The 14,690-nt window shown below is 41.6% G+C and overlaps 1 protein-coding gene across 3 annotated transcripts in view; it reads left to right on the top strand.

Annotated features, from left to right (window-relative positions):
• Positions 1–14,690, top strand: part of Adtrp (androgen dependent TFPI regulating protein) — a 61,317-nt gene that overhangs the window by 28,963 nt on the left and 17,664 nt on the right. For all 3 annotated transcript variants that reach the window (XM_090356485.1, XM_090356486.1, XM_090356487.1), the window contains one exon: positions 14,010–14,125. In XM_090356485.1, the coding sequence (XP_090212611.1) occupies positions 14,010–14,125 (116 nt within the window). The remainder of the gene's footprint in view (positions 1–14,009; positions 14,126–14,690) is intronic.

Genomic DNA, 14,690 nt, shown 5'->3' with positions numbered 1-14,690 from the left:
TCACAGCTACCCCAAATTGAGGCTCCTGTTTGTGGTCCCTCCCTACTCAGTAGCATTGAACATGGCACACTGTTCCTTTCCTCTAGCTATGTTCTCTAGGTTTCTTTGGCCACCCTCCTCTCCTTGTTTTCCTCATGTCTCAGCCAGTGTCTGCTTCCACTACATACCCTTCAAACCATGATAATCTAGGCTTGCCCTAGACTGCTGCTGCTGCTGCTGCTGCTGGGGTGTGTGTGTATGTGTGTGTGTGTGTGTGTGTGTGTGTGTGTGTGTGTGTGTGTGTGTGTTTTAATTTTTTGTTAGTTGTGGGGCTTGAACTCAGGGCTTGGGCTCTGTTCCTGAGCATTTTTGTTCAAAGGCTAGCACTCTATTACTTTGAGCCACAGTTCTGCTTCTGGTTTCTGGTGGTAAATTAATTATAAGAGTCTCACAGGTTTTTCTGCCTGGGTTGGCTTCAAATCATTACCCTCAGATCTCAGTCACCTAGGAGCTAGGATTACAGATGTGAGCCACCGAAGCCTGGCTGAGCTTCTTTCACGGTGCTCATTTCTGAGAAACATAGCCAGCCATTTCCATGGTTTCCAGTCTTTCCCTCTTCTCAGTCTTTAACTCAGACATCCTCTGAGCTCCAAAGTTGCATAACTAATAGATTGCTTAACTTGGCTCGTTACAAACAGGTCTATGACATGTTCAGAAGTAGATCCATATATACTCTCTCTTCCAAACTGACTTTGAGCTTCTCCATCTTGGGGAATGGAGTCACTCTCCTAATTCTCAAGATGGAAGCCAGTTTTGACCTTGTCACTTCTGTCTGTATCCAGTCCAGTCTTCTCCACTCTTCCTCCAAATGATGTGGAAAGCTATTCATTTTTTTTTATATCATTACCACCAAGTACCCTGTTGGCCAAATTCACTGCTCACCTGAACTGTAAAACATCTCTAAGCTCATCTTACTGTTTCTAGCCTCAACCTCTTCCCATGGCAGCAGAAGAGTTTGTTAATTCCTGCCTTCTTTCCAGAGCCTTTCTGTTTCACTTAAAATAAAACTCAACCTTCCTGGTCAGTCTGCATGGTTAAACTTTGCTTTGCTAGGCTTAATGTTGCAGACTCAGATTGAACCTCTCTCTTCTTGGTATGCTTTATTTGAGATATTCTTGGATCTTCCGCAAATCTATGAAGCTTTTTCTTACACTAGGACTTCGACACTTCTGCCTTCTTACAGGGAAAGTTCGCCCATTCACCATTCCATGGTCCACTCTTACTCTTTGGGACTTAGCATAAACATAAATTTCTCAGAACAGCCTGACTACTTCATGAAACCCATGCTCCCCCCATACCAACCATACTCTGATGCATACTGTCTTGGGTGTTTTCCTTCACACCACATCACATGACTGGCACTTGTGTGTTTTCATGTTTATATTGCCCACCAATAAACAAAGTCTGCATGGTCAGGAACCACATATGTTTCCTTTTTCATCATAAGCACCCCACTCAACACCTGGCACCCAGTAGGTACTTCACGAGAGAATGAATGAAGGTTTTCCTTCCTGTTCTCCTGCTCCATGGCTGACCTCACAGTCCTCTTTAGTTTAGTATTAGTCAAAGGGCCATGCAAGGCAGACCTCCTGTAGAGTCTCTTGTTGACACTTAAAAGCTTTGAAATCTGATGATGTTCAGGGAGTTGTAAGAAAAATTCTAGTAAGTGCCCTAGCAGCTTGAAATATCTATAGGACTTTGGGTTATTCTGACTATTTGGGGCAGTGATTTATGTTCAAAGAGAAGTTGAGAGCCATAGTAATTATATCTGTTTTGTAGAAGAAGAAATAATGTTTGTTGTGATTCTGGCTGTCGCTCAAAGATAAATGCTCTCTGGCAGACTCTTCCAGGTTTACCCTGCCCTCTGTTACCACCTTTGCCAGGTGCTAATTAGCTCACTGTGGATTTGTGTAACCAAAGAGAGTTCAAAAAGCCACTGAATCAGGGAAGATGTGAGGAAGAGGCTGAACATGAGAAGAGGAACAAAATCATAAGGGAGATAACCAGATGAAAGAGAAGAAGCCACGGGAAACTGGAGGCGAAATGATGAAGATAGAAACAGCCTCTTTGTATCTCTGAACATGTGTTGAAAGACCAGTTTCCTTCCTTGTCGCTAGTTTGGGCCAACACTAGCTCTGGCAGAGATAGTGGATGTCAGCCAAATTTGTAGTTCCTATTAACAGGCTGGTTAATAGGCTCATGACTCTGTGTGTGTGTGTGTGTGTGTGTGTGTGTGTGTGTGTGTGTGTGTGTGTGTGTGTGTGTAGTGAATTTTTCAGTGTGTCAAGTTTACAGTCAGTTCTTTGGTGGCTGCCATGGAACTATCCAATAGTAATCAAGGAGCCTCTTATTTTGAGGGCAGAATTCAAAAATTAGACCCAGAAAGATAAAGAACCAAATGTTTATGTTTTATTTTGTTGTCTTCGGAGTTTGGAAACTAAAAGAAAAAGACACAAAGATTTCAGAGGGGATATTTCAAAGCCCTCCGACTATAAATAGGTGAGAAATATCTGGCCTATGTGTTTTCAGATACACTTCCATTTCTTCAAAGCCATATTTTATTATTAAGGAATATGAGGGAATTTTAAGACCTTTGGAGAAACTCTGGTTTAATGTTCCCTAAGAAAAACATAAGAAAGTGAACCAAATATCTAGGGAACTGGGATGCTTGTTTTAGTGCCCCAGAAGTATGTGCTTGGAGCACTATGGAGGATTCTGAACAAATAGGCTTGCTAGCAACATGTCCCTCATATGGGTTCCCAAACATCTCCCTTGAAAACATACAATTTCTGTCCATCCTATAGCTTTGTGGACCAGCTAGCAGTAGCAGCTGTGGGCATGTCTCTGTGTTATCCTTACCACTGCCTAAAGCAATACTATGGACAAGTGATCAAAACAAAGAGCTACAGGAGGTGAAAAGGAGAGAGGGAGGGAGGAAGGGAGGGAGAGAGGAAACAATCTGGCAATAGAAGGAATGAGCTTACATAGTCCATTTGTCTCTGTTTTTTTTTTTAAAGTACATCAGCTTTTACAAAGAACATGTAGGTCTGGGAATGTGGCTTAGTGGTAGAGTGCTTGCCTAGCATGCATGAAGTCCTGGGTTCCATTCCTCAGTACCATATTTACAGAAAAGGCTGGAAGTGGTACTGTGGCTCAAGTGGTAGAGTGCTAGCCTAGAATAAAAGGAACTCAAGAACAGTGCCCTGGCCCTGAGTTCAAGCCCCAAAACTGGCAAAAAGAAAAGTACATCTAGCCAGGAAGAAATAACTCAGATCTAAGAATTATGGTTAGGAGCAGAAAAATTCATGAGATTCTTATCTTCAACTAAGCAGTAAAAAGCTGAAAGTAAGATGTAGATAAAATGTTAGAGTAGCAGCTATGAGCAGAAAGAGCTAATTAAGATCTAGAGGGCTTACGTTCAAGCCCCCAAACTGGCACACATACATACAAAGTGTACATATACTCTGATGGCTTCTGAGTTTCTATCTTCAGCTAGATTTCTCACATATATTATCTACAGTCCAAGTGGGCAGCTTCAGTATGCTATCCTATGAAGGGCCCTCTTTGCAGCTTTATTTTGTTTTGGGGATTTTCAGCAAGAAAAAAAATGTCCATAAAAATACTCATTATATGTAGTTATCTAGAATTGTCTTTTATTTTAAAATAGCACAGCACAATTTGATGATACACTGTGAGATAATCACACCTGGCTTGGGAGACTAACAAATACTCTTGAAGAGATTTCCTTGAGTCATTCACGATGGAGAGATTTTAATTCAGGGAGCCATGAGACGTGATAAAACTCTTTGAGTTAAGTAAGCACTTGTTATCTTCCATTGTAGACCCTAAATGTCCAACTTGGGCTACCTGTGGCTGCCTATGATTTTCAGAGACCGCCACATTGTGATTTCGAATTGGCCTGAGCCTAGGATGACCTCGTAAGATTGCAATAAATACGCTTAAACTCATTGGTAGTTCTTGTGAGTACAAAGACCCTATCTTGTATGCTGAAACAGAATTGCATCTTTAGAGATACTTGATGGATATTGAATGTGGCTGTTCCTGAGGATAACATCTGTCTTTTACTCCTGTGCCTTACTCCTAGCCATCCCTTTCTCCACAAGGCAAGATCCCCATGCATCCCTTAACATATGTGTGCACAGATGCACACACATACACACGTCTAAGTCTATGTCAGTCGACCATGCCAATGTAGAAAAAACAACAGTGAGCTAACCATTCTTCTGGACTCTAGTGAGTCCCTTCAGAGGGTGATGTTGGGCATTGGGTAAGCAAAAGATGACAAAGACAGGAAGGAGTCAGTGTGAAAACTGACCCCTGTGGGCACTGTACTGTGGAAGGACTGGAAGTTCATCCTGGAGCTTGCATTTAACAAGTGCTTTCTGGAATCCTCTTAATTTCTCAGTTAAACCAGTAGCAGGTACTTTCTGTATCCTCTCTGCATGGGCAAGAGCTATCCAGTAGGAAGCAAGGGTGCCCTGAGACATGGGCCCTCCCAAGCAAATCAAATCCCACTGCTTCCTAAACTTCTTGTGTGTTGAAAAGAACAGTCTTCTCTCTCCAACTTGGAGCAGCTTTCTAGAGAGCTGCCCATCTGTCTGTCTGTAAAACGTCTCTGTGAGTACCATGTGGAGCCAGGCGAGAATGTTCAGAAGGAGAGAGAGTAGCAGATTGATGACGAGGAGGGGCTGTCGAGCAGATACTCAAGAAAGGCAGGGGAGAGAGACTCTACCCAGTCCAGCCTCAGATGGAGGATTTAAAAAAACAAGAGGTCCCAAGATGGCCAAAGGGCATGGTGTTGGATGCATGCATGCCTTGCAGCTTCTTGTGGATCTGTGACGCTTCCTTGGCAGAGGCCTTCTTGAAGTCACCTGTGCTCACAGGCTTCCTTATAATCCCATGAAGCCTATTTCTAACACTTAGATGCGATCTTTGGCCTTGAGAACGAGCAAGGTGGATATCTTGGAGTGAGACTAATTGTGTCACGTTGCCATCCTGGACATGATTGGATATGTGGCTCCTGGTGTGTATGGATGTTGGTCTGGACTAGCTTCCACTTTTCAAAGCTATGAGAAGGACTTCTTGTTCCTCTTTGACTCCACTTTATTGTTTTGCAGACTCATTCATTAACATCATCGATGTTAAGTGGCCTGAGTCTGGAGCTGCTTCTGCCTCTGGGAGACTTTAGCCCTTATTAGGTGAAGGCACTGTGTACATCACACATGCAGTATGGGTTCAGACAAGAAAGCTCCAAGCAGGTGAGACGATGGTGAACACAGTTTGGGAATTCCGTTAAGGGTTATTGAGTCGTGTACCTTGGCAAAAAGGTGAAGTGGGTAGGGGAAAAGAAAATAATCAATGTGGCATGGTTAGAGAAGAAGGTAGGGTTTTACAGATGAAAATCCAGAGAGCTAAGGAGGTCAAGGTGGAAAGCTCTGGAGGCATGGAAGTGCACAGCTCAGATAACTAGATCATTTGAACTTCTGCAACCTTGAGTACTCTGCACAAGACAATCATGAGAAAACATGGATATTGCAACTGGAGAGCAGTTCTGAAAATACAATAACAGGTGAGAGTTTTGCTCGCAACAATTTGTCATCTCAGTGAGCCTAGGGTGAAAGAGAATCTCATAAAAAAGGATGCATTAAAGCATAGAGCTGAATCTCATGGAGCAGAAGTCTAATATGTCCAAGAGAGCCAACAGGAAGTATAGGAAAGAGAGCATTTCAGACTCAGGCAAGAGGAGAAAGGGCTTCTAATTTGCAGTGAGTGGGTATCTACATTACCATTGATTTTTTCAATCTCTCCAGGCAGGCACATTTCGGTGCCATAACAATACTTACCATTCCAGCCTTTAAATAAGATATAGAGACCTATTTGTGTCCACCTTGCCTCTCTGGGAATCCAATCAAAGCACTTGTGAGAAAAATGGCATTTTTTGGGGGGTCATGGGGCTTGAACTCTGGGTCTGAGAGCTGTCCCTAAGCTCTCAGCTCAAGGCTAGTGCTCTACCACATGAGCCACAATGCCACATCTAAAAATGACATTTTGTCCCCTGCCCTGATCACAAAAGACAACATAAATGGCACAGTTCTTGTCTCCTTAATGACAGAATCCTCTTCCCTAGACTGTTTTAAGATTCTGCGTTCAGATATGAGCTGTTTATGGAATTGGGAATTCTGAGCTATTTGTGTGAGTGACACTGTTGGAATCATTGTAATGCTCTGTCCCCCTAAATGAAAACCAATGGCAGAAGAAAATTCTTTTTAGCATTCTTACTACAGAAAAACCTTTTCTCCAAAAAGAGAGGAAGAAGGGAATTCTTTCAGTACTATGGCCTTTTGTTTTTATGTTGGCCGCCTGGACATATGGCTAAACTCAAGTCTTACTAATAGCAGCATAGTTAAACTTCTGTCTAGTAGAGCCATCTTTTCTTTTTTTTTTTTTTTTTGCCAGTCCTGGGCTTGAGGTCAGGGCCTGAGCACTGTCCTTGGGCTTTCTCAAGGCTAGAGCTCTACCACTTGAGCCTCAGCACCACTTCCGGCTTTTTTCTATGTATGTGGTACCAAGGAATCAAACCCGGGTCTTCGTGCATGCTAGGCAAGCACTTTAACCACTAGGCCAAACTCCCGGCCCCATCTTTTCTTTTTTTTAAATATTTTTTATTGTAATTAATAAAAGGGTTACATGATATTTGCCACATAGAAGGTGCATTAATTCACATACATTGATACCCTTTCACATGTCTTGGTACCCCTTACCCTTCCCCCCACACCCCCCCTCGTCTTGGTTTTCCCCCCTTCCCTATCAAATTTCAAATAACCAAATAAAAATAAATTCAATATATCAGATAACAAAGTGAGGTACTGTAACAATATGAGATACCCAAGGGACAGCAAAGGAGATGAGAGATAACATAGTACATTAAGGACAACAATCATTCATTATATGGCTTTTGTTTCAATATCCTGGAGGTCCTTTCAATTAGCTTCATACTATATGGCCTTATGTATCAAGGTTTTGCTCTATTGCAGATCTCTGCTAGTAGAGCCCAAGGTTTCTACTGATTATGACAAATGAGGGAAACCATTGAGTCTAAGTTCCTTTGAGTCTGGCTTACTTCACTTAATATGATTTTTTCTAAGTCTTTCCATTTCCTAACAAATGGGGCGATGTCATTCTTTCTGACAGCAGCATAGAATTCCATGTGTACAAATACCACAACTTGTTGATCCACTCATCAACTGAGGGACATCTAGGTTGGTTCCATATCTTTGCTATGGTGAATAATGCTGCAATGAACATTATTGTGCTAGTGGATTTAGTATGTCCTTGTTTCTGGAAGGCTGGGTAAATGCCAAGTAGTGGAATTGCTGGGTCATAGGGGAGCTCTATGTTAAGCCTTTTGAGGCACTGCCATACTGCTTTCCATAGTGGTTGAATGAGTTTGCACTCCTGGCCACATCCCCTCCAGCATCTGTTATTATTTGTTTTCCTGATCCTGGCCATTCTAACTGGAGTGAGGTGGAATCTTAGCGTTGTTTTGATTTGCATTTCTTTATGAACAGAGATCTTGAGCATTTCTTCATGTGTCTATAGGCCATTTTTGTTTCTTCTTCAGAGAAGACTCTCTTTAAATCTTTGGCCCATTTTTTAATGGGATGGTTGTTATTTTGGAGATTAGTTTGGGAGTGATTCAATTTTTTGAGTTGTTGATATATTTTAGATATGAGGCCTTTGTCCATTGTTTGGTTGGTGAAGATCTTCTCCCACTCTGTAGGCTTCCTAATTAGTTTACTAGCTATGTCCTTTGCCATACAAAAGCTCTGCAGTTTAATGCAGTCCCACTTATCCAGCTTTTCTCTGATTTGTTGTGATTCTTTGTCCTTATTAAGAAAGTTTCTACCTGTGCCAAGGAGGCCTAGTATATCTCCTATTCCTTCCTGTAGAGTTTTCAGTGTGTCAGCTTTTACCTCCAGGTCTTTGATCCATTTGGAGTTAATTCTAGTGCAAGGTGACAAAGAAGTATCCAAGTTTAGTTTTCTGCAGGTGCTTAACCAGTTCCGCCAGCACAACTTGTTGAAGAGGCTGTCTTTCTTCCATTCTATTTTTTTGGCTCCCTTGTCAAAGATTAGGTGGCCATAGGTCTGTGGTTTAATATCTGGGTCCTCAGTTCTATTCCATTGGTCTTCAGGCCTGTTCTTGTGCCAGTACCAAACTGTTTTGATAATTATAGCTCTGTAATAGAGTCTAAAGTTTGGAATTGAAATTCCTCTGGTGTTGTTCTTTCTGCTAAGAAGTGTTTTTGCTATACGGGGTCTTTTATTATTCCATATGAAATTTTGAATTGCTAGAGCCATCTTTTCATGTTATGCTGGTTTCCTTGTCTATCTTCTCATGTTAATACAAACTTTTTCTGAAAGGTAACTAGAGCTAATGGAGAGAGAAAGTTAAAGGACTTGAGTGAAGGAGAAAAGAAACAGACTGTAACAGCAAGGTAATAATGAAGAGATTGTTTTGAACACAAAAGAAGGAATCTGTAGAGATGTGAAGAATGAGCTTAGGGTTAAGAGTGTAGATAGTGGACTTGGAGAGGCAAGAGGGAGCACAGAAAATTTTTGTTGAAATCTAGAAAGTTGGCCTGATTACAGTGCACCTGATAGGAGAAAAGAGCTATGAAGGTGAGGCATGGATTTTATGCAGACAGAGATAGATTAGAGAAAGGAATTTGGATACTTGCAAGGAATAAAAGGGAGGAAGAAGTCAGAAGGCAGTTGTATTCCTGCTTGTAAGGTTCTAAGGTCCCAATATCTTTTGCCTCTTCTTTAACTAGACAGAATGATCTCTTCATCGAGTTTTCCTCTTCCCAGACCACCTAGGTTCCTACTGGAGGAATGATACTCTTATCAGAGTACACATTCACGCACAAAACAAGATGGCAGCATGGTGGAGATCACTTAGAAACCCTTTAGAAGCTTTGCAATATTCTTATTTAACCCACTGCTCAATATGCAAATATTACAATCCTCTTTTTCCCTCTTGGCCCAATGGATGATTTATCTCCCCATGTCAGTAAAAACTATTTACTTTTTTAATGTTTTGTTGTGACCATTTTCCAATATAAACAAGACCTGAAGACTTCTATAATGAACCACCTGTGTCACTCACCACTAACATACAGTCCAGGGTGAATAATTATCTCTTTTTATCTTAGCATAAATCTGTCCATCTAGCTCACCTTGTATTTGGTATAGTAAATAAGAGAATTGGATTTTAACTTCTGTTTGCAACTTGGGTATTTGTAAGGATCAAAGAGAAGCCTGGGGGCCCTGTCTTTGGATGGATTATCACTCGACTCTCCTCCCCCTTTTCACCCCAGGCGCTGTTAACATAGACTCTTTAATTACACTGGAATCTTTTGGGCGGTTTCTTCGAAAGTGAAAAGGATTTTCTTTTCCAAATACAAATCACTTTGAAAACTTTAGTATCTGGGGTTGACAAACATTCCTGAAGGTAATCTAGGTGGGTAAATAAAAAAACACAAGCTCTATCACCTGTATGCACATTTCTAAATATCTCTGTATCAGAGTTACTTAAAGCAAAACTACACTTTTAACAAAAAAAAACATATAGAGAATACAAATGATATTGCTTCGGGATAAAAAATCTTTCCTCCAAAGTGAGAAAGTATGTCCAAGACTTTCACCATTGACTTGTAGGGAGTTAGACAATCAGGAAATTTGAGAGGAAAAGGGGTTTAAAATGGTAGCTGGCAAATGAATGGTATTGGAAAAACCAGGCTTGCCTTATCAGGAGTTACAAAACTACTACTATCTTTAAGGAACATGATCCAGCAGCGTCACAATAAACTTGCACATAATGACATCCTATTAAGGTTGTTTTCTATTTCCCTGACTCTTACATTCATGTTTAAGACTGTAATTGATGTTTTGACCATATGTTTTCCCCTGAGGAACTTTGGTCAAAGCTTCTATTTTTTAAATAAAAGATGATACATCTACTATATCATAAGCGTGAATACTGAGAAATCATATTAATACACAAAAACTTCACTTGAAAGTATCCATCCATTAAATCCATGAACAAATGAAAGGCATTATCTTCCAGACTTTGAGAAAAGCCAATAACAAGAATGAAGTCTTAAAGTGTGGGGGGAGGGAGAATGGCAGAAAAACATAGGAAGAGGTAACAAGAAGTAATGTACTCACTACCTTAGGAATATAACTGTAACCCCTCTATACATCACCCTGACAATAAAATAAAAATTTTAAAATAGAATGGAATCTATTCTGGGCTAGGAGTGTGGCCTAGTGGTAGTGTGCTTGCCTAGCATGCATGAAGCCAGAGGGTTAATTCCTTGGTATCACATACACAGGAAAAGCTGGAAGTGGTGCTGTGGCTCAATTGGTAGAGCACTAGCCTTGAGAAAGCTCAAGGACAGTGCTCAGGCTCTATGTTCAAGCCTCAGGACTGGCAAAAAAAATCTCAGGTCCAATGTTTCCCGAACAGAGAGAGGATAAAACAAAACAAAAAAACAGGCTACATTAAAGTGAGTTACCCTATGTCAACTCAGTACTAAGCAGGCCATCTGAAAAACAAACCCCTCTATTACAGTCTAGGGACCTAGAAGTTGGCTTGTTAAACTTGGTCAGCTCAACAGTGTTGAGGAAGAGAAAGGGAAAAAGCAAAGATTGTGTTCTATCATGTTACTATCTATTTTAAGATTTGTGGACACCCTGATTTCTTTCCCTGGCAAAATCAAAGTGTTCTTGGACCCCCCACCCTCAACCTTCAGATGAGAGTGGGCTTATCTGACAAACTAAGTCTCCATGCATTCTCTCAAGATTCAGGCTTCCCTTTTTCAAACCAAGCATAAAGTGTGGTTGCAGGGAAGTTGTCTATCAGTGTGGGGTACATAGAATTCCCTACATGTTTATCATTCCTTTGTGGACTAGTAAATTTGAATAATTATATACAAGGCTATATTGCACCCTGAGACTCTAAAGTGTAATTATTTCCCTAATATTTACATCAGTATATTTTATGCTTACTCTTCCATCTCCAAAATATTCAGACAGAAGATGGCATTTTTACAAAGGACGGGGAAGGGAAAAACAATGAAGAAATAGTAAAGGATAGGAAAAGAACAATATAGTTTTCATAGCCAAGGCATTTGGAAGGAGCCTTTGAAAGGAAAAGCCACCCAGATCATGACTTACACAGCAAGGGAAGAGCACGTCTCTAGAACCTCTATGCCTACACACTATTGTTTCAAGCCCATGATGTTGTGTTTACTTGGGAAGGAAATATTTTACCCCCTCGGAGATAATTAATTTTTGTCAGCTTCCGTGTTTATAAGGGAAACTGAGAAACTGTTAATTGAAATACAGAATGAGTCACTGTTTTCAGTAATTGTTGGCAACATTCTAATTTGTGTCAATCCCAGCCTAATTATTAGATTTTTTGGAAGCAGAAAACATATTGGATTTTTTTTCTCTTACTGATTTTCTGCTCCTTTTATTTTTTCGAGTTTGTGCTATTTGATAAAGATTATATCATTTGTGTCGATGTGAGGTGAAATGTCAGTGCGTTTAGTTTATCGTATCCTCCTTGGCTGTACACAACAGCTCAGTATTTAGAAAGCCCACAGGTTGTGGACTTCTTTCACTCTTGCCTTCCCCAGCCTCAATCAGAAAATTGTGATTTGTTTTTAAGACCGATTTGCCGGTACAGAGCCACAGTCTATGGCCCATCACTAACGACATCATGGAAGTGAATTTCCCAGAAGCCATAGGGAGAGTTCATTTGGAAATCCAATTGAATGTCACTGGCAAAGAGTAGGCACTTTGTAGGGGTGATCAGTCATGCATTCAAAGTTGTTTATCGTAAGAGCATTAATCACCATGAACTCATTTAGTCCTAAAGCAGACACACTATATTATTCCGTGGGAAATCTCTTCCAAATGATCATTAATGGAGAGAACAGGAAGCTGCTGACTGTGGGCAAGGTTAATAAAATCTGTCAGATCAGTGGCCAGCATAATAGGCCTGTTAATGGCTCTTAATAGAACTTGGACTTCCCTGGCTGCAGCAGAGGGAAGGCAGGCAGAGAGGCAGGTTGTTCTGCTGGGCAGACAGCTCATATATGTATACCTAGACTATCTGGAAGGCCTCTGTGTGTGTGTGTGTGTGTGTGTGTGTGTGTGTGTGTGTGTGTGTGTGTGTGTGTGTGTGTATCCAATTCATCAGTACATGTAGCACCAATCTCGGGCAAGTTATGTAAAAACTGTGATTTGTCTGCAGTACCATTCATATTTTCTGTGAACATGTGGGCTCACGAAGGTTGTTAGAAGAATACCCAGTTGTTTAAGGTCACCCAGCTGTGGCCTTGCTTGGACACCCAACAATGTCCCCTACCCTTACCCTTAACACTTGACCTGCCTTACCTAACCCCTACCCCATCGAAGCTTGCCACATTACAAGGGTCATCTCGTAATTACTAATTGCATCCCTAATTACTAGAGCTGAGGGAAGGAAGTTGCTACTGCCTCCTGGAAACTCCTGGACCTAAGAATTATGGATCGAAGAGCAAAGATCCCTGGAGCCAGGGACTGGGGAGTTCCAGCCACATAGGCTGTCCCAAACTCTAGGGACTGTCATCCCTGAGGTGGTGATTGTTACCTGAAGACTTGGGATTGGAGGTTTGATGGAGCTGTGAGTTTAACAGAGGACATGGCCACTTGTTGGACATTATCAATAATGCAGAGTTGCAGAGATGTTTTCAGGAAATGATAGTTCCCCTGGGGTCCTTTTTCAGTTCAGCTTCTAGAGCCAAGAAGTGAGCAAAGTGGTTTTTACATTTATAATCATTACCATCCCTAAAGGTGAATTTCTCTGATATCATCCTTTTTTAAAAAGAATACTCTAATTTTAAGGATTTGGAAGATGTGACAGAACAGATGGTTATAAGGAGGAGGTGTTCTGGAAGAGAAGGGATGGAGGGTTTCAAAGGAGGTTAACACACGCCCCCAAAAGAACTAAGCTCAGTCACGTGGCACAGCATGTGTGGGGACACAGGGGCAGTGGGAATTATTCTGGTGGGAATACAGCATGATACTAGACTCCGGGTGTAATCACAAGAGAACTGAGTGAGAGAAAAATGCAAGGGGAAATTTTGAGCATCATGATAGACTGAACAGGCTACAGAGAGCACAGAAATCAGGATACAGGGAGGGAGGGAGGAAGGGAGGGAGGAGGGAGAGAGAGAGAGAGAGAGAGAGAGAGAGAGAGAGAGAGAGAGAGAGAGAGAGAGAGAGAGAGAGAGAGAGAGAGAGAGAGAGAGAGAGAGGAATGCCCCAGCTATAGAGGGATAGGAGCCATGCATGGACAGTAGTCTGAGAGTGGGAACTGCCAAGGGAATATAAAGGAGAAGGTGGGCCACAGCTACAACTAAAGAGGAAGAAGAGCAGGGGGTGGAAGAGGAGAATGAGAAAGCACATGCGCCTATAAGAGTTTTGATTGAAGAGTGTATACGTGCATACTTACATATGTGTTCATGTTGTATATGTGTGTGCATATGTCTTTTTATATGCATGCATGTGGACACATGTGTGTGCGCGCGCGTGTGTGTGTGTGTGTGTGTGTGTGTGTGTGTGTGTGTGTGTATGGAGAGAGAAGCAGTGCGGGCCGTAGGCAGGATGAGTGAGGGTGGCAGCCCATTTCTAAGAACTTTGCTACCCATATAAAGAGATTTAGATCACCATTATAATAGCCACAGTAAGGCTTCAGGCACCCAAGAAGTAGGGTCCAAGCCTAATTTTGCAAAGTTCTATCTAGTAGTGCGTCAGTTAGATAGATTGCAGTATTAAAAGTTATGGGTAGCCAGGGCCCCTGTCTTTTATTATAATTTGCCATCTTGTCTCCTACAGCACACCTGCATATTGCCTTTCTCATTGGTTGAAGTGATCCTCAGACCCCATCACTATCCAACAAAAAGGACAGGACTTATCTTGTTGGCTGCCGGTGCTCTCAGTTATATAACCAGGTAAGAACTGCGCAGAAGACAAATGGATGCTTGATGCCTGTTATTTTGGAGTCTGGGGAATATTCCAGAAAAGCATATCATTCTGACAGAGTCCCTCACATTGGTCTAATCGAGATTTAATCAGCCTTACATTATCCAGTAAGAAAGTTTCTTATGGCTTGATTCTAATACTCCCATGCATGAGAACACACACACACACACACACACACACACACACACACACTTCACACATGTTGCCCAACTAAGAAAATGTTGATCTTTGAGTCTTCCATTTACAAATACGCTGTTGAGATGGCTGAACAATGTGAAGCATCTAAGGACATTCCATCTAAAAAGGCACACGGCAGGTAGCACCCACTCTTGAAGCCTGCATTATTATGAAATCATTTACTTCTGCATTGGGCTTCAGAGCTCTGGTGGGCCTTTTAGGGTGGTTGCCTGGGGAAAAGCAGAAGAGTCTCACCGGTGGTGTTAGGAGCTGAATCAGCAGCTGGCATAGATTTCCTAATCCAATCACCTAGAGACACTACAGCCATACTGCCTATCTCTACAAAGGGCCCAGAAA

The sequence above is a fragment of the Megascapheus bottae genome, chromosome 22, assembly GCF_031878675.1.
Source record: "Megascapheus bottae isolate mThoBot1 chromosome 22, mThoBot2.hap1, whole genome shotgun sequence".
In the NCBI taxonomy this organism is placed as follows: Eukaryota; Metazoa; Chordata; class Mammalia; order Rodentia; family Geomyidae; genus Megascapheus; species Megascapheus bottae.
This window is presented reverse-complemented; position numbering and strand designations above follow the sequence as displayed.